Below are 24,139 nucleotides of genomic sequence, written 5' to 3' on the forward strand. Positions count from 1 at the left end.
CTATTTTTTTAAAAGTCAGCGGTTTCTCGCGACTATTCCTGCCTGATGAGTCCTAATAAGGACGAAACCGGTCGTAGGATTGTCTCGGATGCTGTTGTTGTTGATCTTGCGGTAAAGTTCATTGTTTATTATCGATGGCATAAAACATCTCAACATTGTTGATGATGGCCGAAATAAATATTGGCTAAAACTGATCAAACGAGCGCAGACTACTATCTCACAACAAGCTGACAATGTCTGAGACGTTGAGCTATGAATGATATAGCTGTGTCATTTTTTCAACTTTACCCACAAACGGTCGCTTCAGTACTTAGTACTTAAGCCCGCTTGTTTAAGATCACAATAGCGGTTTCTCGCGACTATTCCTGCCTGATGAGTCCTAATAAGGACGAAACCGGTCGTAGGATTGTCTCGGATGCTGTTGTTGTTGATCTTGTTAATGTAAAGTTCATTGTTTATTAAACTAACACATGTTTATGTGTGTTAACACTTAAACGGAGCTCTGTAAAAAATAAATACTGTAAGGAAGGAATAGAAAATAAAGTAGGTGTATATATGTTAAACTAAAATAAGAATAATCACTATAGAATATTGTAGATTAATGGTTAATAATAGATTCAATATTATTACATATTGTTAAGTCCAACTGTTTTTTCCGACAGTTAATCTAACAGTCAGATGTAAAATTGTATATTGAATTTACTAACAACCACTAACCTACAATAATCTATAGTAATTATTCTTATTTTAATAAAAACACATGTTCAGCTACTTTAGCTTTTTTTCTTGTAGTATTTTATTTTCACCGAGCTCCTTTAAAATGTGTTAACTTGTCAACACAGATATGTGTTAGTTTAGTAAAGAAAAAGTACTATTTAAATTTGTTACTATTATATATTCCAGTGAACTTGTTTCGCTAGGATCGTTATTAACAAACAATTTATTTTAAATTATAGTAGGTATTTTATTTATGTTTTTTTATCGAAATCTTAGTAAACTTTTAAAAATAACAATTTTTTTGTTCACATGCATCAAATATATGTCTTAATTTTAAAATCCTCAGATTTAGTAGATTTAAAAAAAACTAAAAAACCATGGTGAATTTTTACCAGAATTTAATAAGAAGGAAGCGTTCTAGGAAGAACTATCCGTTTTATTTTTCAAATTCACCCTTTATAACTTATCTTTTAAATTGACATTAAATATTTTTAGCAGAATTAGTTCTTTTTTACTTTTGAGACTTTATATTTAGTACTTTACCTACTGAACATCTACAAGCTGTTAAAAAACAAAATTAATTAAAATATCTTAAGTATGAGTTTAATTTGCATTATTTTTAGTTTAAATAAAAAATAAACGTAATATAAAAAAAGCATAGAGCAAAGACATTTTATAAGAGCTACTACTATAAGTTCGAAAATTTTGTTTTAAAAGGAAGTTTTCATTTAGTTTGTTAAGCTCATTAGTTACAACCTTAGACTGCATTAAAATGTAATATTTCTAAAGATAAAGAAAAAAATTCTATTTTCAGTTAAACGCGATTTGGGCCCACTAAGCACTATTTTGATAAATCCATTATTCAAAAAAAACTTAACCAAGAATGTAAACATGTCAACAGCGAAATGCATGATGATCGGTGAGGCACAAATCCAAATAGATTAAGTTATAATGAATTATGTTTGAAAGGTGATTAAATGCTTTTATACAAATAATGTGTTCAAAAATTCGATAAGTTCCAGCAGTCAGGGTAATTGGTCTATAGTAGTGAACTGCCCAGACATGTTAAAAAGCTCTGCTTTGTTTACTCGAGCGTGAAACTAATAACTTAAAACAAACTAAATTTTATACGCTTCATTGCTGAATTACCATAGTAATAATTAGCATTTTAACAAGTCTGGAACTGCCTAATCCGGTTTTTTTTTCAAACTAAGATCCGGATATATATATATATATATTCGGTAGATCACTAGTTTGAAATGCAATCAAATCAGCAAACTATGGACAATTAAGCAGAAATCTCTGGCTCGTCTCGTATTTTGTAACTTTAAATAACTGGTAATTGTAAGATTTTTTTTTTTCAATATGCTCTTAACTTAAAATTTAGTAATAGGAGTTGCTTGTTTAAAAAAATGATACTAAAAATGTGTTTTAAAAAATTTTTTCTTACTTCTTAGTACAATTTTACGAAATGAAAAAGGCCTGCTAAGACCATTTCAACAATTTTGTTCTCCGAAGCCATTTGAATTAAATGTGTCCTTCTAGTTATAAAATACCAAACAAAACGGTAATAAAACAATAACAATAGTATACAAAAATTAATATTTTCTTTTTTTCTTTATTTGCCAAGATAATTTATAGATATTACTAAATTTTTACTAATCGTTAAATTTAGTGTCGTTTTAGTTACTCTTTGAGTTTTTCTAAACGATATTTACCTTAATACTTTGAATAGCTATCTTTAAACACAACTTGTTTGAAATTTAAATAATATAAAATTTAATATCCAAATAACTTCTGATGAATATTTTAATAATATATTTTAGTATTCATGACAACTAATTGACGCAACAAAAAATTTCAAAACTTTAATCTAAAAAAATAAAAAAGTTATACAATTCAGTTATCAAAGACACACATTTAGCAAAGATGTTGAAAAACTCATTTGCTACTTTGTTCTTTTTTGCGACTGTATTTAGCTCTTTAGTGTTGAAAAAAGAGCTAAACGATGCTGGAAAGCCAAAAACTTCATTCAGTGAAGACATGCTTACAACTAAAGCCATTCAAAAGTCTGTAGTCGATTATTTGGACAGATTCATCGAAGATGAGCCCAAAAGTAAAACAAACGTTATCAAAGACTTCATCACCTTTAACATTTACAAGAAAAGAAACAAAAGAACCATACTTGGACAATGTAAGAAAATATGGCAACAAAACACTAAAAATATGGATCAAGTGTCACGATGTGCCTTGATCGGAATTTTCTCTGCAGCTTACATATACAGCCTAATATCTCTTATTGTGTCGATTCTGGTATTTGTGTTAGTGTTTTTAATTGAATTTAAAAGCTTTTCAAAAAATTTACGATTTAGTTTAATATGCTTTAAGAACATTTATATAAAAAACTTATTACAAAACTAATTAAACTAAGCAAAAGTATTTTATTGTGTAGTACAAATATACTTTCTTTTATTTTTTTTTGTGCAAAATTTTTTCAACTAACTTTGATAACAAAGAGGCTTTAAAAATTTTTTAGGCGTAAATTTTTTAATTTTTTTAGTTAATAATTTTTTTTATGTCAAAAACTTAACTAAAAAGATCAAGACTTTTAGACTAGTCTGCTTCTATAATTATTAAAAAACAGTTGTAAAAAATAATTTCCGTTATTTTTATAGTTCTAGCGTATTGTTTTACTATTAGTAAACTGTTTATTTGCATGAAGTAGGTAAATTTAAAATAAACAGTTTGCAATGGTTGCTTAACTTGACAATATCCTTTGAAATTTTACCTATGCCAAACCGTATAAATTTACACAGAAAATCAACAATTACAAAAGCTTACAAACTCTGCTGCAATATTATATACGGAATTTTTCAGCTGTCTACTAAAACATTAAACCTGACATTTAGCGTACTCCGTCTTATATTCATTGCACCTCTATTTGCAATCACATCAGTCCAGTTTGTTATCTTATATGCTTACAGAAAGGTTAAAAAGTCGTTCAGTAAAGTCAAAAAACCTATCGAACTAGAACCGGTTAGTTTATTATTTTAGTTACACTTAATGTATTACGCTAAAACTAAATGTGCAATACAATAAAGAGTGTAAGTTATATTGTTTAAACTTTGGATTATTTTTTTTTTTTGTAAATTGTTATGACAGTTTAATAATACTTTAATGAAGTTCTATTTTGCTAAAAGTGATATATGTTGTCTAATAAGCTTAAAATAATTTTATTTTGCTATTAATACTATACACATTGAAGTGTACTACTTTACAAAGTAAATTAAATATTATTTTGCTAACAGCCTAACAGTCAAAAGTAGCAATTTACCATATGTTTATTAATTTATAGTTTTACTAAGTTTTTTATTTTTAATATTTATTTATTTTAAAAGTCGTTTTGTTTGAAAACATACAAAGTATACTATACAAAATATAGCTAAAACGTTTATAATTTTTGTAACTTTTATGTGTTTAAGTCTAAATCTTAACTTTACCTTTTTATTAAAAATTGCTGATAAACACTAGTTAAACACTTTTAGGAAAATTCATAAACTTCTAATACATTGCTGCTTACCATTTTTAAGATTACTTTATATAAAAACTTCATTTAAAAGTTACAGCTTAAAAGTATGCTAATAATATATTATTGTAGAAAACAAAACCCACTGCAACCAATGAAATTTCTGAAAGGAACAGTACAAATATATTTAACAGTTCTGATAATACTGAAACACAAAAACTGCTTATCATTGACCATTCTGTCGACAATAAGGCTCAAGTTAATTTTAAAAATGTAATTTAATTAAATTAAGTTTTTATTCTTTTATTTTTAATAAATAATATAAAAATAAAATCTAAAAATTTTCATTACCAAACTGTACATTTTATCAAATATCGTTACAAAGGCGACTAACGAAGTGAATAGAATCAAGACCACCAACAAAGACTACAATGAAGCGTTGGAAAACAGAGATTTTGTTGGTATCGAGAATGATGATTCTGCTCCCAAAAATGTTGACGAGGATTTCGAATACTTGTGCGAGAACAGCATCGCAATCAACTATCTGGAGCAGATTGAAAGACTCGGAGACAATAAAAAATGTAATATCTTTTTTTACATGATAAATTCCAAGTTATAATATGAAAGATAAATAGTCAGAAGTTATTTATGTCAGTGTTGAATAAATTTAAATTTAGAAATGCCTTTCTTTGAAAAATATTTTGACTTTTATAACACAAAATTTATTTTAAAACTAAGTTGAAATTAAAATTTATTGATAGTAACTTATTTACAATAAAAACATCTCAGATAAATATTCTCTTACTTACTATGTTATTAGTTTCAACTATAGTATTTAAACTTTATTATAAATTCTTAGTAACATTAAACAATTTGTCAACTTTTACAGATACTGAAAAGCTCAGTCAAATTATCAAGCAAAACGAATTTTTTGATAAACCAAAAAATATCAGCAAAATTCCCGTTTGGAACGGAGTGACCATCAAAAATAAAAACGACGAAGCGGCGAGGCTGGAGTATTTGAACTCAGACATAAACAGAAGCCGAATTCCGAGGCTTTGCGTCGCCATCACCAAAGGTTTGTAAACTATAAAATGTTTACTGTTTTTATATATATATATATGCAAAGATTATTCCTTGGGCACAACAGGTCTCGACAATTTTGGTTTTGGAGACAAAGTTAAATTTTAAATTTATTTATTTACAAAGGCAACAATGTTTCACCCCTAAGGGATCTTCAGGCCTGCAAAATATTTAAAGGATCCTGTATTTATATATGGAAAATTAATTATGAATTTTGTTATCAGAGCACTACTACAAGGACGCGTACAGCCTGAGGTACAGGAGGAAGGTCAGGACCAGGGCCGAGTCGCCGGATCCCTGCTGTGTCCTGACAGGAGAAACAGATGACGTGCAGTACTGGCATTGCACCTTCGGTAATTGTATTTGAAAAATTTTGAAAATTTGAAACAATTCTCTGTTTTTTTCACAAATTAAAAGTACAGCTTTACTTAAAAATTTCTCAATTTAAACAGATACACCAAACAAACCAAGAGGTAGGAATCCAGATTTTAAATATACGGCCTACCATTGGTTCCATTAGCTAACCTGAAGAGAAAAGAAAAACAGTTTAAAGTAAATCAATATTTAGCAGCAACACATTTCAAATTTAAAACTAACAATAATAAAGTATAAAAGTAAATAATTTAACAGGTGTTTTTTTTATCACATATGTATTAAAAACTCTAAATATTGTAGAAACATGAAATTACTTAAGAGTTTATTTTATAATCGCATGAAAATTAGCTGCATATAAAAATCATAGCGTATATGTTATAACTTTAGTAAAAAATAAATATGTTTTTAAAAAGTAGTGACATTGTAAAAAAACAAATAATAATTAATATAAAACTACTAACTAAACACTTATTAAACAAAAGTATTTATCAAAGTAAATGTATGCTTTTCCAATTTGGTCAAAACTTTTTTTTTCTGGCAAATTTTTTATTGACTAACTATATCACCTAGCTGAAAAAGAACTCTACAACTTAAAAATTAAATAAAATGATTAAAATAACAAAAATTTTCATTAGTTTTGCATCAAGAAATTGTTGTAAAACTTAAACTACTATTTTAAGTTCATGAAAGATATTTTTTAAATAATGTTTAATTAGTTTATAAATTTTCTTGTTTATTCACTTTTTATAAAATTGAAAATATCAAAAACTTAAATGTAATTTAACTTCAACCTATAAATAAAAAAAATTGAAATTGGAAATTATACTTTGTGTAAGTTCTAAAAATATTCACTGATAGTACTCTATAATAGAAGTTTTATTTTTAAATTATAAATTAAAACTATGTATAAAAATAAGCTGTAATTGAACATTGGTAAAGAGTAATTACTGATTTAAATAATATAAGCCTGATTATAAGTTTTTTTTAACGAAAATGCTTCTTTTATTTATTTATAGTTTTTAGATGAAAACTACCTCGCGGTCCGCAGATTTGATTTTAGCTTTTAGAATCGCATTTGGCCCCGTGGGCAGCAGTATACCGATCCATGTTTTAAGACAACATGTTTTTTACAAATAAGAACATTCGAATAAAACTGTAGAAGTGTTAAAAAAAAAAAACTAAAGTAATTAGGGCTATTAATCATTCAGGCTAGCTTAAACTATTTAAAAAGTTCGCGCTAGTGTGTTTTTTTTAATTACAGACTACTTTCATTTACTTTAGGATTTTTTCTTTATATTGTGTTTTAAATTGTACTTAACGTAATATTAGGTATTTAAGTATATTTAATAGTACATTAATTAGTTACAAACTTATAAACTTGTTTTAATTTTTATATAAACTCAGGCCGACTGAGACTAATTTTTGGTTATTCAGAAGTCAGACTAGCTTTTTTGAGTCAGTCCCAAAAGTTTTGAATTTTCCTAATAGTGTAAATTCATCTCAATAGTTTTCTTTAAACTAGTGGTCTACTAGTTCCGTATCTTTTTTTCAGAACCGGTCAGATTTGCATATTTTTTCATGCTAGTATCCGGCCGGATCCTTATACTTGCTCTATAATTATAAAAAACGCCTTTAAGTATTAATTAATTTAAGCGACTAGTTTTCATAATATTCTATCATTTTTACATTATAGTTTATTTAAGTTTCTTAAACCTATGCATAAACAAAGCACTTTAATATCGAAAATTAACTTTTATTTAGTTATAAAGTGTGATAATTTTTTTTATTAAGCTCTCTTAGTTTAAGTTATTTATAACTAAACATGTGTAATTTAACAGGGTGCAATTAGTTCATCATTAGGCAATTCAAAATTTAGTAATTTTTGTTAATGTTAACATTCTCTACTAATTAATTATACATTTATTATCATAGCTTTATAAATTAGATCTGTATGAAGGTTTTTTATTAAAAAGAAAGACAGATTATTTTTTGAGATATGACTTAAAGAAATTTGAAAACTTACTAAAATAATGCTATTTTTACACGTATTCAACCTGACCCTAACCCAAAACCATAATTTAAACCTTAATTCTAATTTATCTCTGTTCTTAGTCTTAATCTTAACTTATTTTTTAGTTTTAACCCTAATCCTAAAACAAACTCTGACCCTAACCATGGCCTTGTGCGTAAGTTACGCTCGTGCAAAAGTGACACAGTGAAAAAGTGTCTTCGTGCAAAAGTGACCTGTTTTCGATGGCAACGTCTGCTATAAACTTCTACCCAATTTAAATAAATTTTGATAAAGGTCCTTATCGATTTTCTAAACCCTTTTCAAACGATTAAAAACTTACCCCCTTGCTAGAATTTAAAGCACTTTTTATTACAAAAAACAAAAGCTTTTAAATTATTTCAGGTAAAACTATGTTAAATTTTATGGTAATTTAGAAAGGTTCGTTTAAAGGTAGTATTTAAACTATCTTTAATACTTTATATTGAAATATATTATAAGATATTTTTTTTAATGTGTCAGTAAACATTAAAAAATACTAAAAGTTTTAAACCCGTACTTATTCACCTACTTTCTCATTTGTATACTCAAGAGTCAAGACCAAGAGTTTAGTTCAACATTGTTCGACATAAAACTTTTAGCTAATAGATAACTAATGTAGTAAAAGCAAGTTCAAGCTTTTATAAAAAAAACACTTCTTTTTTCTTTGCTTGTAAGCAAACTGTTGCCTGTTTTATGTTTTTAATACACAATATCTATTGTAGTAGAGAATTCTAAACATTGCAAAAGTATTTATTTGTTAATATAAATTCCATGCTCGAGTTATTTCTAACAATTCACTCAAAGCCAATCTAGCAGTTATTTTGAGTAGTGAAATTTTTTTTAGTAAATCTTTACTACTCATCATTAAGTCAGCCGACCCCTGCCTTAGGTTTAAGTTAAACAGATAAATAATAACAAATAAAAGAATAGTTTTACCGAAGTTTACAATACTGCCTAGGCTAACTTCTTAAATTGAAAGTTACTAATCAAGAAAATTAGACTAAAAATCCTGTTTATCTGAAAGGCTTTCCACTAACTTTTTGAACATCAAAACAAAAACAAATAATCTTTGAAGTTCATGTAAAAAAGAAATGTTATTGTGATATATTATCAATGGATGTATTGTTTGTTTTCATTGCTAAGAATGTTTGCATACTTGTAGTATAGTCATTGACAACTTGGTTACAAAATTTTTAAAGAACGCACTGCAATGGAAAGTAGGATTCTTTTTTGATAATTATTAGAAAGATAGAGTTAGACTTACTCATACATTATTCTAAATAATCTTATTAATTCAAAGCTCATACATCAAAAGTTTTATTCAAAAGCAAAAAAATCCAGGTAGCTTGCTTCCCCTTCTAATTTTTTATCTGTTAAGTGCTTTTAAAAAAGTAAATTTCTTTTAAATGATTATAAATTATAAAACTTTACTCATAACACATTTTTTTTTGTCTATGTGTCAACCAACAGGTTCAATCTTGCAAATTTCAACTCAGAAACATTTCAAAATTTTCATTAGGACCCTACTCCATCAGGCTATTGATAACATGGCTGGATTGTTGATATAGTTGTCAAAAAAAAAATTGGTTCTTGAAAAAAAAAGAATTTTGTACAAATTGCATGTGCTAAACATTTAAATTTTTGTCAAAAAAGAATTACCTATTACATGGTAGCCACTTTACCTGTAGTTTGACAATTCAGGCAAAAAGAACCTGGAAAAACCTGGAATTTAATAATTTTCATGTGTTTGGTAGTAAAATTTTGATTTGAATCAAAAAATCTATCCATAAATATAAAAATGTTGTCATTATCAAATTTAATTAACTTCACAGTATCTTTTCAATGTTTTAATACTATTTTACATGTTTCTTACCATAGACTTAGCTTTAAACTAAAAATAGACTCAAAAATGTGTACTTTTGAAAACATAAAAGAAATTTAGAAAACCTGGATAAATTTTAAAAACGAGTGGCAACCTGGCTATAAATACAGAAAAGAAAACAGATTATTTTAAATTTAATTAACATAAAACACATTTAAAGTGACATTACACAGGGTTGTCAAAAATCCTAAAAAACCTGGAAAAACCTGGAATTTTTAACATATTTAGTAGTAAAATTTCAATTTGACACAAAAAATATGTTCAATCAAAAACATTTTATTGTCATGATTAAAAATTTTTTTAAACACATTTAAAGTAGCTTTAAAATATCTTTTAAATGTTTTTGTACTATTTAACACAGTTTCCTACCTTGAACGTAACTTTAAACTGAAAAAAGACCCAAAAATGTGTACTTTTAAAAACCTGGAGCTAATTTTAAAAACCTGAAGAAAATTCGCCTAAAACATTAGGCAACCCTGATTACAGTGTATTTTTAGTGATTTTAATACTATTATTTTACTTATTACATTATGTTTAATCTTCTACATAGTAAGGACAAAAAAGCTTGTACTCTGAAAAACCTAGAAGAATTTTCATAAAACCTCTGGCCACATTTTTGTATGTTATTTCTTTTGTATTAGAGTGTAAAAATAAAAAAATATGTTGAAAATAACTATACTCAAAACTGCCAAAAAATTTCACCTTTTTTGAAAAAGGTAATTTTTCTTAGAATTAGAAAATTTTCTTCACTGATGAATGATTTTTTTTAGGAATAATATGTAAATGTTTTTGGGAGATTAATCAAAAACTGAACAAGGAAAATTTTAAATGAAATAATTTGTTTTTGCAGGTTTGAGATTCACCTCCGAAAGAACATTTCAAATAGTAGTAAAATATCTAATTAGTTACAACATTAGTTAGAACTACATAAAACAAACATGTACTAGATTGTACATTTAACAAAAGGTCTGAAAAATTTAAACTAATTTTATAAAAAATTGTTTTTTTAGGGTCCTTTGTGTAGTGGCCTATATTTTGAAAAATAAAATATAGGTGTATTTTAAGGTACAGTTCAGACAGTTGTAAAAATTTTAACTCAATACTTAAAACTAAAAAACAAATGTTTACTGATTGTATATTAAGGTGCATCTGTTTCCTCACAAAAATAAAAGATTTTGAGTAGTGCAAAGGATTTTTTTTCAGTGTGAGGAATCACATAAGGAAACAACACAAAAAAAATTAGCTTCCTAACTTTTACCACTGTAGTGCTTTTTATATTTTTTCTGAAAATAACCCCTATGTAAATTGTATGGGACCTTGAAATTCAACCTTCAAGTTTTGGAAAAAAAAAATATATATGTAGTAATCATAACAAAAACACGTTCTAGTTTTTTTTAAATGAGTTGAAGAAAGTTTCATGGAGGCACTTATTGATTTTCTCAAAAATTTTTTAAGTTTTCAAATACTGATAAAAAAGTAAAGAAAATCCAAAAATTCTTCCATGAAACTTTTTTAATTTGTCTTAAAACGCCTAGATTGAGCTTTTTTAATGACTACAACATGTACAAAAGTTTTCAGTCAAAAACTTAAAGTTCAAATTTTTAAAGTCCCATACAATTTAGATAAGCATTGTTTTCAGAAAATTGAATGACGGCGGTAATAGCAAAATAGCTAGTTTTTTGTCTTAGTTGCCACGCACAAAAAGTTAAACGGAGCTTAACTCAAAGGTCTGACAATAGATGCACCCTATTGTGCACTTAACTTAAGTTTGCAATAGGGTTTGCAAAATTTGAACTGTTTTTATAAAGAATTGTTTGTGCCAGAGTGCTTTGGGTAACAGCCTATACTTTGAAAAGCTATTAGTATTTTTTGAAAAGTTCATTTCAGACAGTTGTAAAGTTTTTGAAACATTAGTTAGAAAACTATCAAAAACAAATGTGTATTGTAAATTAAACAAAACATCTTCAAAATTTGAACTGTTTTTATGAAGAGTTGTTATTGTTAGCACACTATCTTATTTTATCCGGTGAATAAATAAGTATATTAGAATCTATGAAAAAACTTTTGTTCTTCTATCTCAAAAGTTAAATTAAAATGTTTAATTATAAAAAATATTTGATAGCTTAAGTAAAACTTTACAAAATATGGCCAATATGTAAAAATAAGTTGGACCCCTCCTCAATGACCTTAACTTATAAATAGTAAAAAGGAAATGTTGTATCTGGTCAACTCTATTTTATACTTAAAGTTAGTTTGAAATAAAATTATTTGTTTTACTAAAAGTTGTTGATTTTCTCACCTTATTGATTAGCTTTATTGATAAAGTTCATACCTCACTTAGAATAATAAAGTAATAAAGTTGGATTAAAAAACCATATAAAAAATGTCTCAATCCTTTTAAAATAACAAAAAAATCAACAAATACAGAGATCTTTTGTTTATTGTATAAACATTATCATTTCTGTTGAGAATTAATTGCTTTTAGAGATGATTAATAAATACATTATTAGTTTGGATATGTTTGAATCAGGAATTAAAATTTATTGAAAATAGTACTTCAATATGTAATATTTTTAAACAACTCACTTTAACCTATAGCTTATTGAACTATATTTAAAACTAAATAAAAAATAGTAACATTTTTTTGAATCAGAGTAGACAAATTATCACTTGAGATTAGTAGTTTACTGTAACTACTGTAACTCATTTTATTACATGTAGATTACAATATTTAAAGCTGTCCAAGCGGCAGGCTACCTTCAAACGGTTCATTTTAAAATAATTATATAAATAATTGTATTTTTCAAAGTATTATTTTTTACCCAAATACCTTAATAATTTAAGTTCTATTGAGCATAGAAGTAGAAATAAAGAATTTCATATTAAGTGGTTGATTAGATGACAATTACTTAATTAAAATTTTGACAAGTTTTGAGTTTTAATAAATATATAAAATGGTTTATACTTTTATAACTGATCAGAGTTTTTAGAGAAACAGTTTTAAAAAATAATAAAATTATTTAACTATATTTAGATTTACATTTTTTTTTTAAACACTGTCTAGTAAACCAATAAAATTTACATTAAACTGAGTAATTCTGTCTTATATCCGTGCAAGTGAAATAGTAGCAGAAAAAAAGTATATTTAAATTAGTAATTGAAGGTTGTTGTTAATTAGCTGATTTTGATTTTAGCTTGTAAATTTTTTTAATTTAATTGTTTTAAGTATACAACTAATAGCCTCAGATTTGCTATTCACTTGGGATAATTTTAAGATATTTTGAATTTATTTACATTCATGTAAGCATTAGTCTATCCTTCCTTGAACATTTTGTTATTTTTTTAAGTACCTTGAAGTAATATTGATAAGTTTTTAGTCATTTAATTTAACTAAATGAAGCTTATTTAATAACTTAATCTTATGACTACTATTTTTTAGTAATTTTTAGCTTCAGCCTTAAACTCAGCCTAGATTAAATTGATTTTAACTTTTTTTTTGTTTACAAGATTTTAATGATAAGAAGTGTTTGTAAATTAGCGTTATATAAAAAGTCAGAAAATATTAAAAGTTTTTAAAAAGATTGGTAACAGTTTTAAATGCTGCATAGCTATCAGTTTTTTTATGTGGCTTAATTTTATCTTTTAAGCTTTTGAATTTTCTTTAGTCTTTATAATATATTACATCATAAAACTAGATTATTTTGTTATCGTTTGAAGATAATAATATTACTTTGTTTTAATTCTTTATTAAAAATAGTTTTTTAATACTTATGTAACAGAGTAGTTATTTTCTATAAAAATCTCAAAAAAAAAAAGTTATCTGTTTCTATACAAAAAAAACACTGCCTTAGGTCTTAAGACTAGCATTAAGAAAATATGATTGTTGTAGTTAAAATAAGTTAGTGTTCTTTTATTAAAAAGTTTTGCAAGCTATAGTATAAGGCACAATATGTGTGTAAGTATTTTATAAATCTAAAACATTTTTTTATGTTTGAGTTAAACTAAAACTACTTGTTTTATAATTGTTGTACAAATTCACGTTTTCATACTTCAATATTTTTTTAATTTTGCATCTGTATAACAATATTGTAACTAACTCATTCTAATATAGAATTTTAAAAAATTTTAATACCTTTTAAAAAAAGGTTTTTGAAAAACTGGGTTTATTCAAAAAAAAAGAAAATTTTAATATTTAATTATCAACCTCAAAGTTTTTCTCTAGGTTAAAATTTAATTATTTTTTTGTTAAAGTAACTGAAGTAAGTTGGCTTACTTAAAACATTCTTCTTTATTGGCTATAACATTTAGAAAAAATTAAAAGTGTTAAAATGTTGATGAGTAAACAAAATACGTTTATACTCTTTAGCTTAAAGTTTTTCTCTTACTACTATTCTCTAATAAATTTTATTTTTTACTTATCTTTTTAGTTTATTTTTCAAAAATTATAAGTTAATTAAAAAATAAATAATGGACGAACCTTTAACTCAACCAATACTTGATGAAAGACCAAGTGAAAATAATGATGTACAAAAGCTCAAAGATTTAGTAAAAAGATTGGAAAGACAAAATGAGCATTTACGAGGTAGAACCAGTAGACTTGGTGGAAGTGTGAGTTACCAAAATATTCAAAACTTAAACTTTTTCGTATACTAGCATTACAATGATGATTTGTTAAATTTCCAATTTTTAGTACTTTTACAATGTTGCAAATAGTCTAATTTTATACTAAGCTTTGTTTTACTTGTATGTCATTTTTTTTATAAATTATTGTTTACTGTTTGTTTAAATTCATTTATATATTTATAACAGGGTATTTAACATGAAATCCTTGAAAAACTTTGATTAGTCTGTTAGTTTGAAATTTTAGGCAAAAACAACTTGAAAAACTAGAATTTGATGCTTTTTGAAAAATACCTTGGGAAACCTAGAATTCTGACTAGTTTTACATGTAAAGTAATGAACTTTAGAATAGATAAAAAATACACAAAAAATATTATGAGCAGTTTTGTTTATTATATCACATATTTATAGTATTGGAGTACCTTTTTACTATTTTAGATACTTATTAACCCTATATTTAACATATACCAAAAACAAACTAAGGTACTTGTACTTTTCAAAACCTAGGAGAAAATCAAAATTCCTAGAAAAAATTCTAAAAAACCACTGGCCATCCTGTTATATTTATTTTTTTATGTTTTTAGGGCACCAACCACTCGACAAGTAAATTTAAACTATGTGTGATAGAAACTATATTTTATTTAGTGTAACAGAATTAAACTAAAATTTTAGATTTCCAAGCACTCTATTACTGCTAAGTCTTTTCGTAGTGAATCCAATGATTTTGATGATGACAACATTTCTGAACCTAACATTGAAGAGTTAGATACAGTTGATCTTGATAAGTTGAATTTTAACTCTTCAGATGATGAAGATACTAAAAACGAGCCCACCTCATGGTTAGATTAGTAATTGATGTATAGTATAAGCTTGTAAATGAAAGAAAATATTTTCCATCACTGTTCAATTAGGTTTACTAGCGCACACAGTGTTTTTATAACTTTGTGTATAAAAATGTTAATTTTTACGTTACCATTAATTTACTCTTCTGTAAAATAAAATTAGTATTCAGACTAGTAGCTAGATTATATTTTAATTGTTTATACTAAAACAAAGTTTTAGTTTTAAATACTATTTTTCGCAAGTTTAGGCCATATGGGAGAAAAAATACTTTTTTATTAGATTATTTTTAAATTTTTAACTTAGTAGCTAATTTATTGTTAACAATTTTAAAATTTATAAACAACTATCCAGTTTTAAGAGTACAAATTTATAAATTTTACTAAATTTCATATAAAAAGGAAAAAAAAAATTAAGAAGACTAATAGTTAAAATTTATTTAAATAAAACAAATTATAGTTTATAGACCAAACTAAAATAATCTTCTTTTACATTCATAAAGCAACCTTTTTTTAACTTAGTCTATTTTTTATATATAAATAGGAATTTTTTTTTTTTTGTAAAACTTTCAGTCAAATAATTAAAAAAAAACATAAAAAAAGTAGATTAGATTACTATATTTTTAAACTTTATTGACTTTATTTTTTTTTGTAAATGAATACTTTTATGACATAAATAAAAATTATCAGGTTGTACGTTTCACCTACACAAAAGAAATCATTGAGTAGATCAACTAATGAGCAAGTTGAAGAATGGATGAGCAGTGAACTGGAAAATCCCTCCACTCCACATCTGGCATCAGCAAAACGAAACATTATCGCCAAACTTCAACGTAATTGCAGCATCATAAATTCACTTTTTGAATCCAAAACAAAAAATCTTTAATGCCTTTTTTCACTCAATCTTTCAAATGTTTTATTTTATACATTTTTACTGGTTATATACTGCAGCATAAGTTTTAATTATAATTAATAATTATTGTCATATTTATAAGTTCAAAATACTCTTCTTTGTATTACTAGAATTTTGTTTAGTTTTATCCTTTAGTGTGAATTATCTGTTATAACTTGTAAATTATGAAAAGGAGCTCTATAAGTTTATATAAATTGTAATTATATTCTAATAATTTACTTATCAGTATAAAATTAATTCATGAAATTTTCAAATAACTGTTACTTAAGTTTTTATTTTTGTATATCTGCAAGTTATCTTCACTATAAGTGTTTTTAAAAATAGCCATTTTACATTTGATGTTAAATATCAATTCTACTACAATTGTTATAAGCTGAATAACAAAAAAACTATGTCTATATAAACTTCGACTACACTGTTTAAGACATAGGGGGTTCAAGGCATTTTTTACAAAACCTAGCATAAGTTGTATGCTATTTTTATATAAAGAAACTTTTAACCTTAGTTTTGAAGGAATTAAACCAGCTCCCAGTATAAATAATTTTTTTACAGAATATGATTAAATAAAATTCTAATAAAATAAAACATTCACTTTAAATCTTCAATGTTTATGAGCTTAGGACCTTAAGTTTTTAGCAGATACTCTTTTATTAGTTTTTTAATAAGTTTTGTGTTATTAATTATCAAGAACCACAACAACAACAAGTTATGACTAAAACAAAAACATAAGCCCAAAAACTATTAAATATGTTTCTACTTAGTGTTTTTATATTTGAATATAATTAAAGCTAGTATTAAAAGTTGATAAGATATTTTTTTTAGATTTTTATTTTTGGTTTTCAATTTGCTCATTTTGTATAAGAGTGTTATAGTAGGTTGAACCTAAAACTGAAATTATCAGTATTAACTTAATTTTTTAAGTTTTTATTTCAAATTAAAATTTTCAAGTCATAAATATCACAAATAAGTCATGAAGAAGTAAAAATAATATATGAATAGTTTAAAGCAAACATTAGATACATTTAAGTTTTTGATATACAAGTTTAATGTTTAAACTCTAAAAAATAAAAATGTAAAGTTTCTTTGTTTTCAATTTTAGTTTTTGTTTATGTCTTAAACTCTTAATATGTTAAAGTTCGGTTTTGAATCTAAAGTAATTTAACTGCTGCTTATTTTTCATTTTGATAAAAACTTTTTAATATAAAATGTCGTAGAGGTAGATATTTACGTTTTTTATAAAAACTGGTTATAACTTTTCTAAAAGTTTTAATAATGAAAACCATATTTTTTTTTTCATAATGAATAATTTTTGGCCATTAGTTGTAAAAATTAAAACTAAAAGTTTCTATTATATTGTGTAGGTATAATGTTTTTACTTACTTAAAATCAAATTAAATTTCCAACACTCTAGAGAGTTATTCTCTTGTTTTTTCTCCTCAATGCTTTTACCGCATATTTTATAGATTAGTTTTGTTATACTTAAATTTTTTTATTTGCTTGAGGAATAACTTGATGAAATAATAGTATTACAGCGTGATTACACAAAAGCTTTTAAAACTATCAAAATTAAAGTAGTTGGCGTATTTATTTACATTTTAAGCTTTATGTATTTTTTTAAAGTTTTTTCAGTATATTGCCATTTTATCTTGTTTGTATTTGAGTTTAAAAAATTAATTATGCAAGTATTATAAAATAAATTTTGTAAACTCTTTTATTTATATAAAGTCAAATGAATAATAGACAGAAGTATATTGATAGTTTCTATTACTATTATTTTAAATAGAATGTCTTTTCAAGTGAAATTTTAACAGGTTTCGTCCCGGACTGGAGTTATGACAATGATGGCTCTTTCGCAGAATATTCTGACAACGAAGATGGATTTGCTGATGATAACATTAAATTGCCTCGTGGTCGACGTTAGTTGTTGACATGCAGCTGTATCGACTAACAAATTTTGTTTGAATTGTTATTTTATCCTTAAGCGTATTACTAACTACCATGATACATTATAACACTTTATAACAGTGAGTTATCCAATGTTACGTAGAAGGCAGACCAAAGTAAAATGTTCAGAACAAAACAAATCGTATTCAAATACTACACCTAAAAAAACTGGTAATTATATATGAGTTATTTTTTGTTTAGAAGTTTTTTTTTCAACAATTTTTTTATTTAGAAATACAAAGTCAAGAAAACTAGAGTTCTTTTTGTAAATAAGTTATCAAGCTTTGTAACTATTTTTTAATGTGTACGTATAAAGAATTTAAGTTTTGTTTAGTTTTACAAACTAATTTTTAACAGTAAACTACCCTACATATACCAAAAGAAACCAAAGAAACTCGTTTGATACTTTTGATGGAAATGAAGTAGATTACGGTTGGCTTAATTTTTTTAACGAAGTTAATAGATTCCTCAATTAATATTTATTATGCAGTTTGTTTAATTTTTATGCTGCGACTCTTTATTCCAGGACTACTCTACAAAATAAAGTTTTCTGTAACTTGTAATTTTTACATTTTTTACTGACAACTCAAATTCATTAAAATGTCACATGAAGTTTTATTTTCTTAGTTTTTTTCGGTTAATGCTATAGAAAATGTTTCACTAGTTACAAATTCTGATTTATCGTATTTACATGAAGCAGACAACACCTCTGGAACACCACAATCGAACGAATCGTTCTCGGAAAATGACGATGACGTCATTAACCCTCCTCACCAGATGATGCATCATTCTCTGCCAATTCCTAGTATGACGTCACAGTTCGATCTCATGCCCAACACATTGAAGACAAGAGGAGAATCGCCTAATAGAAGTATATATTTTCATTACATTACTCAATTTGTAATAAATATTTATATTGAAGTTTTAAAAAATATATAAACTTAGTAATGAATTATATATTTCAAAATGTTGGTCTTTAACATTTTTAAATTGCTGTTTTATGTGATGTAACAAAACTTGTTTTTTAAACTACTTATAAATAACTTAAAATATATTTTTTATGTTTTTTCGAATTTTTTTTACTGATTTACATAGTTATCTCTTTTGAAAATTTACGTGAAAAATGTTCTTCAAGTTTATTATAGAATTATTATAAGAAGATGTGTTAAGGACCACTGAAAGTAGATAAACAGGGTTACCTAATTTATTTTTATTTGTTTTACTATATAAATTTTACCATATAAAAAATGTGTAGCAGTATGAAATAATTAGCTATTATAGTTTTACAATGACTTAACAGGACCGTTCACTCCAAATTCGTATGCAGCTCGAAATAGGTCGATTGAAAGAAAAAGTCCTGCCGTTGTTGAAAGTTCCGAAAACAGTTAGTCTGATACTATGGCTATTGTAGTTTATAACCATGAATAATTAGTTGACAAATTTTTTCTGTTTTTTAGAGTGTTTATTTTATAAAAAAAATTAGGAAAAAACATAATTTTTTTATAAAGTGTAAACACATAAATTCTCCCATTACATTATGAGTTGATTTTATTCACATTAAAAGATTTTTATTCAAAACATGATTTAAGACTACAACAAATGTTGTTCTTAATTGTTCCGATGAACTATTGCTAATATCGCTCGTCATCAATTTTTTTCAGGTCGACCTTCAAGCAGAAAATCTGTTGGAAGCGGAGGTAGAAAGACGCCGGTAAAATTTTCTGCTGCAAGAGGGAGCACTTCAACCATCTCGTCCACGTCAGGTTATTATAAAATCCCCTAACATAAAACAATTAAAAAACTTCACTCATGTCATCAAAAAAACACAGGGAAGTCCCGGATGAGCTCTGCGAAGCCGGTGATCGGTCGTCCGGCTCTGCCCAAGCCTTCCGCCTCGCGAAACTCCAGAAGCCTGCAAAAGCCCCGCACGGCCTCTCGCATGAAAAAGTCTGCCACAGCGCCGCCTAACGGAAAGTTGTCGACGAAAGGCAGCGCTCTGACCGTCCCCCATGACCTGACTTTCGAGCGAAGCTCAACTTTTACCATATCCACTCCGAAGAACGACGAAAACTCAGGTTAGTCGATTGTGACGTGATAGAAGAAGGGTGAAATGAACGGTTGAGTTATTTTTCAGCTTGTAATTTATGTTTATGGCAAGTTTTGCTTTATTTGCTAAATTTTAACTAGTATTTGCATGTAGTGTATATCCATATATTTATTTATATAAATATACTTTTAAGGGAGCATAATTAAAAATGAAATGTTTATTAATTTAATATTTATTAATAGTGTAATTTAATATTAATTGTTTCTTCAAAGGTTTTTATTTGATGATTAAAGTAGTATATAATCTATCAAATTAAATTTGTAGCGTATAAAGAATGTTTAGAAGTAAATAGCTAAGTGATGAACATGCTTGAAAGTTTCCATTGTATAAATAGAATATTAAGTACAATATTTTATTTTACTGTCACTAATAGTTCGCAATTTAAGTTCATGCAAGTTATAACTGCACTTACTACTAATTTTGACGTCATAATATAGGGCAAAGTCACAATACATTGATGGTAGACGGAATTCTTGTGCTCACATTCGTTCTATTAATTTTCGTGTATACGATGTTCAACTAAGAAGAAAACCCACTCATTCCATTAATAGATAATTCATAGGTAGATGTAGTTTAGCATAATGTTATACCTCAGTTTTTGTTTATTATCACGTGTAAAATAAACATGTCATGGAAATTAGAAGACTATCTGTCATACTGGTGCTTTAGTTTTGTTACTTTTGTATTGTTATTATTTATAACTTATTTGTAAATTTGTGCACGATGGAAATTTTTTCAGTTAACTTTTTTTTTTTTCATTCTATTCGTAAAACAAATAAATTTTGTTTCATGTAATTGTTATGTAAGTTTAAGTTCAGTTATGGAAGTCATGTTTCTTATTTTCAGTACTAAAACATTTTATTTAAAGCTTGCATGTGACTTAGCTTATAAATAAAATTTAATGTTTTTAAATTGTACTTATATCAAAGTTTACTTTATATAGGTTGTTTATTTTTAAAACTAACTTATATTTAAATAATGACTAGTATATTTAGTAATATTTTAACTTTTTATGTTTGTTGTACGACGCAAAAAGTATCTTTAGTTGAAAATTTAATTATTTTTGTTGTACAAGTTGTTTATTTAACAAAAAAAATATTGAGATAACCAAAACATTAAATATATGAATTGGCTGTATTTATTAACTTGCTAAGATTTTAACAATGTGCTCAACTATAAATTATTTTAGATACAACTTACTTTTATTTCCAAATAATGACCATCTTTTACACAGCAGCCATTTATTTTAAAGATATTTTTATTTTTTATAATAGTTCTTATAATTTTATTTTTTTAAAGTAGACACTTATATTAAAAAATAAAATAAAAAAGTAATAAGTATATATAACTTGACTGCTATTGACAATCCTTTTCTGTGCTTTTGTATAGAAGTAATGAAAAAGAATATATTTTTATCACACTTTAGTATTAAATGTAATTAGATTTTGTAACTTTCAAGTTAATTAAAAAATATATATTTAATAATTATTGTATTTAAGAAACAGTCAACTGCAATAAATAGAATATTTTGATGTTATCATAAAATCAAGTTTTACCAAGTTTAACTAGATTTTTAGGTTTTTTAAAATAACTGTAATTGTGTAATTTAGTAGTTGTCTGGAATTTTTTTAATGGATTTAGCTGCTTTGCTTCATAAATAGTTTATTATAACAAAGTAGTAGCTAAAAGTTGCTGTATATAAAATAAATTTTGCATAGACTATTAGAATGAGGTTTATAATACAGTTATTTAATTATTGAAATACACAATATTGAAAACAATTATTCTCTTTATAAAGTATTACTCAGTATTACATCGATAAGAGGTATGCACTTGAGTTTAGGCTAATTAAAGTACTCTACCTTACATAAATTTCGCACCTTATACTTTTGAACAAACTCTACTTTTACCATCCTGAATTCTGTAGTTATTTTTAATTAAAGTACGGACTATAATAATTATTTTATAGTTACTAGATCATTTTCAAAATATAGTTGCAGCTTATTTTTGTTAAGTTATTATATATTTTATCATGTTAACTTTTTTTTCATTTAATTTCATTCGTTTAGCAAATTTATCATAAATAGTTTTTTTTTTCATAAATTTTTGATCCAAATGTTTTAAAAGATTAAGTGCGTACCTTATCGATGTCCCTACTGTTTTTTAAAGGAATTATTTTGTAATTGACGAACTCTTTTAAAAAACTGTATTACATCAAATTCTGCAATGATAGAATTATTTCCTTAAATTTTAACATAAGAAGTGTAATTGTTTAGAACTAAAAGTGCTAAATTTGATTATTAGTGAAAAAACTTGTAAAAGTTTACTTGTAATTGTGTAATTTGAATGCAATAGATATAAAAAATACAAATAAAAAAACTTGATTTATAAATATTCATCCAAAATACAGCATAAACTACTTTAAATTTATTTTTAATTTACTTTGTAAGCTAGTTTTTCTCAAAGTGTGAACATTACATTTTGAGAAACACTGTTTTACACTTACTTTATAATAGAGCTAAATATTTGATTAGTATACCATTTAAAAACTTTTTTTTATTAAATGTTACTTGTTTCTTAAAAATTTAAATCTGATAAATTTCAGCATAGTTTTTATATACATGCAGGGTTGCCAAAATACCCGGAATTTCAAACAAAAATTTCTAAACAACCTGGAATTTTTAACTATTTTTACAGGTAAAGTAACGGAGTTCTGATTAGATACGAAATATCTATCATAAGGACTAAAGATTATTTGTATCATTCAAAAAAAAGCACATTTAAAGTAGTTTAACAGTATCTTTTCAATGTTGTTATACTCTTTAAGACAGTTTTTTACCTTAAGTTAAAGTTTATACTCAAAATGGACAAAAAAACTTGTTTTTTAAAAACCTGGAAGAAATTTGCGAAAATCCTTTGGCAACTCTGATACATTTATGACAAAAATATCTAATTTCAGTTTTGATTTAATGCAGTTTCATTGATTTATTTTCGTTTTAAAAGATCTAAAATTTTGAATGATTGTTTCACTTGTGTAACATATCAAGTTTGTGTCATTGTCAACTCACGATAACAGGAAATATTCCCGCGCGGCCGAACACAAGCCACACAAATGACGTCACGAAATCACCTACGTCATCACCGCATCCATACAACCTCCCGCGTCCCTCAACGACGTCAACTTCCGGCATGATGGCTCGCCACAGGAGCTTGCGCCCTCCGACGGTTAGAAAAAGTCTCTTGAAACCTCCTAAGTCGAATTCGTTACGCCCGAGTGCGCCCAAACAAGACTCTACAATATGGGCGGACGATGATGAAGTTTACTGATTTTTTTCTGATTGTAAAATTGTTTTCTTAGTTTACAAACATTTTTTTTGTTAACTTAATTTTTATACGAACTAAATTATTTTCTTTGCCTCTTATTTAAGCTTCTTTGTACTTCTTTTAAATTTATTTTGTTATTGTGATGCCGGTGACTGTATGATGTGGAATTAATAAACTCGTGACGTCAACAAAAACTTATTTGTTTTAAATTTATTAAAAATTCTCTAATAATATTTTATACTTACGATTAAAAAGAATTTTATAACAATATTTACATGGTTTCAGTTACTTTAGTGTCAAAATTTAGATTTAACTCAGCTACATAAATTAATAGCAATAAGTTTAGGCTTTCAAATAAATTAATAAAAGTTTTTTTATAAAACTGGTTGAATACTTTTTATAAACGAATTTAACTTTAAACTTTTTAAAATTATACAGAAAAAAGTATAAACTTTCAACTACTTCAATTAAAAACTTGTTTACAAAACATTATTATGCTGATGAGTGTTTTGTTAATATTGGAAATATTTGACTGCTATTTAACTTAAGTGCATATATTTAAAAGCTGCACATTATTTTACATAAAATTATCAAAAAATACTACTATTATTTGTTATATTTTGTTTCTTAATTATTTGTATAAAAATCTAAATATAAGAAGTCTCACTTTTGTTATCCATTAAAATACCCAAATATGTACAACTGATACTTTTTTTGGCTGAAAGAAAAAGCATGCATCATGTTTTGTCATGATTTTAA

The 24,139-nt window shown here is 25.7% G+C and overlaps 1 protein-coding gene across 3 annotated transcripts; it reads left to right on the top strand.

Annotated features, from left to right (window-relative positions):
* The first annotated feature begins 14,065 nt into the window (after positions 1-14,065).
* Positions 14,066-23,557, top strand: LOC145834630 (uncharacterized). Of its 3 annotated transcripts, none has more exons than XM_082942108.1 (11): positions 14,066-14,241; positions 14,926-15,092; positions 15,783-15,925; positions 17,817-17,921; positions 18,031-18,120; positions 18,307-18,381; positions 18,647-18,820; positions 19,250-19,333; positions 19,611-19,712; positions 19,779-20,024; positions 23,133-23,557. In XM_082942108.1, exons 1-11 carry the CDS (start codon positions 14,101-14,103, stop codon positions 23,381-23,383), a joined length of 1,578 nt encoding a protein of 525 aa, XP_082798234.1. In that variant the 5' UTR covers positions 14,066-14,100; the 3' UTR covers positions 23,384-23,557. The 3 variants fall into 3 exon arrangements, with proteins under 3 accessions (XP_082798234.1, XP_082798235.1, XP_082798236.1); XM_082942109.1 differs by having other exon boundaries at positions 18,650-18,820; XM_082942110.1 differs by lacking the exon at positions 23,133-23,557 and adding an exon at positions 20,494-20,619.
* The last annotated feature ends 582 nt before the right edge of the window (positions 23,558-24,139 follow it).

The sequence above is a fragment of the Thalia democratica genome, chromosome 4, assembly GCF_965202585.1.
Source record: "Thalia democratica chromosome 4, ktThaDemo2.hap1.1, whole genome shotgun sequence".
NCBI lineage: Eukaryota > Metazoa > Chordata > Thaliacea > Salpida > Salpidae > Thalia > Thalia democratica.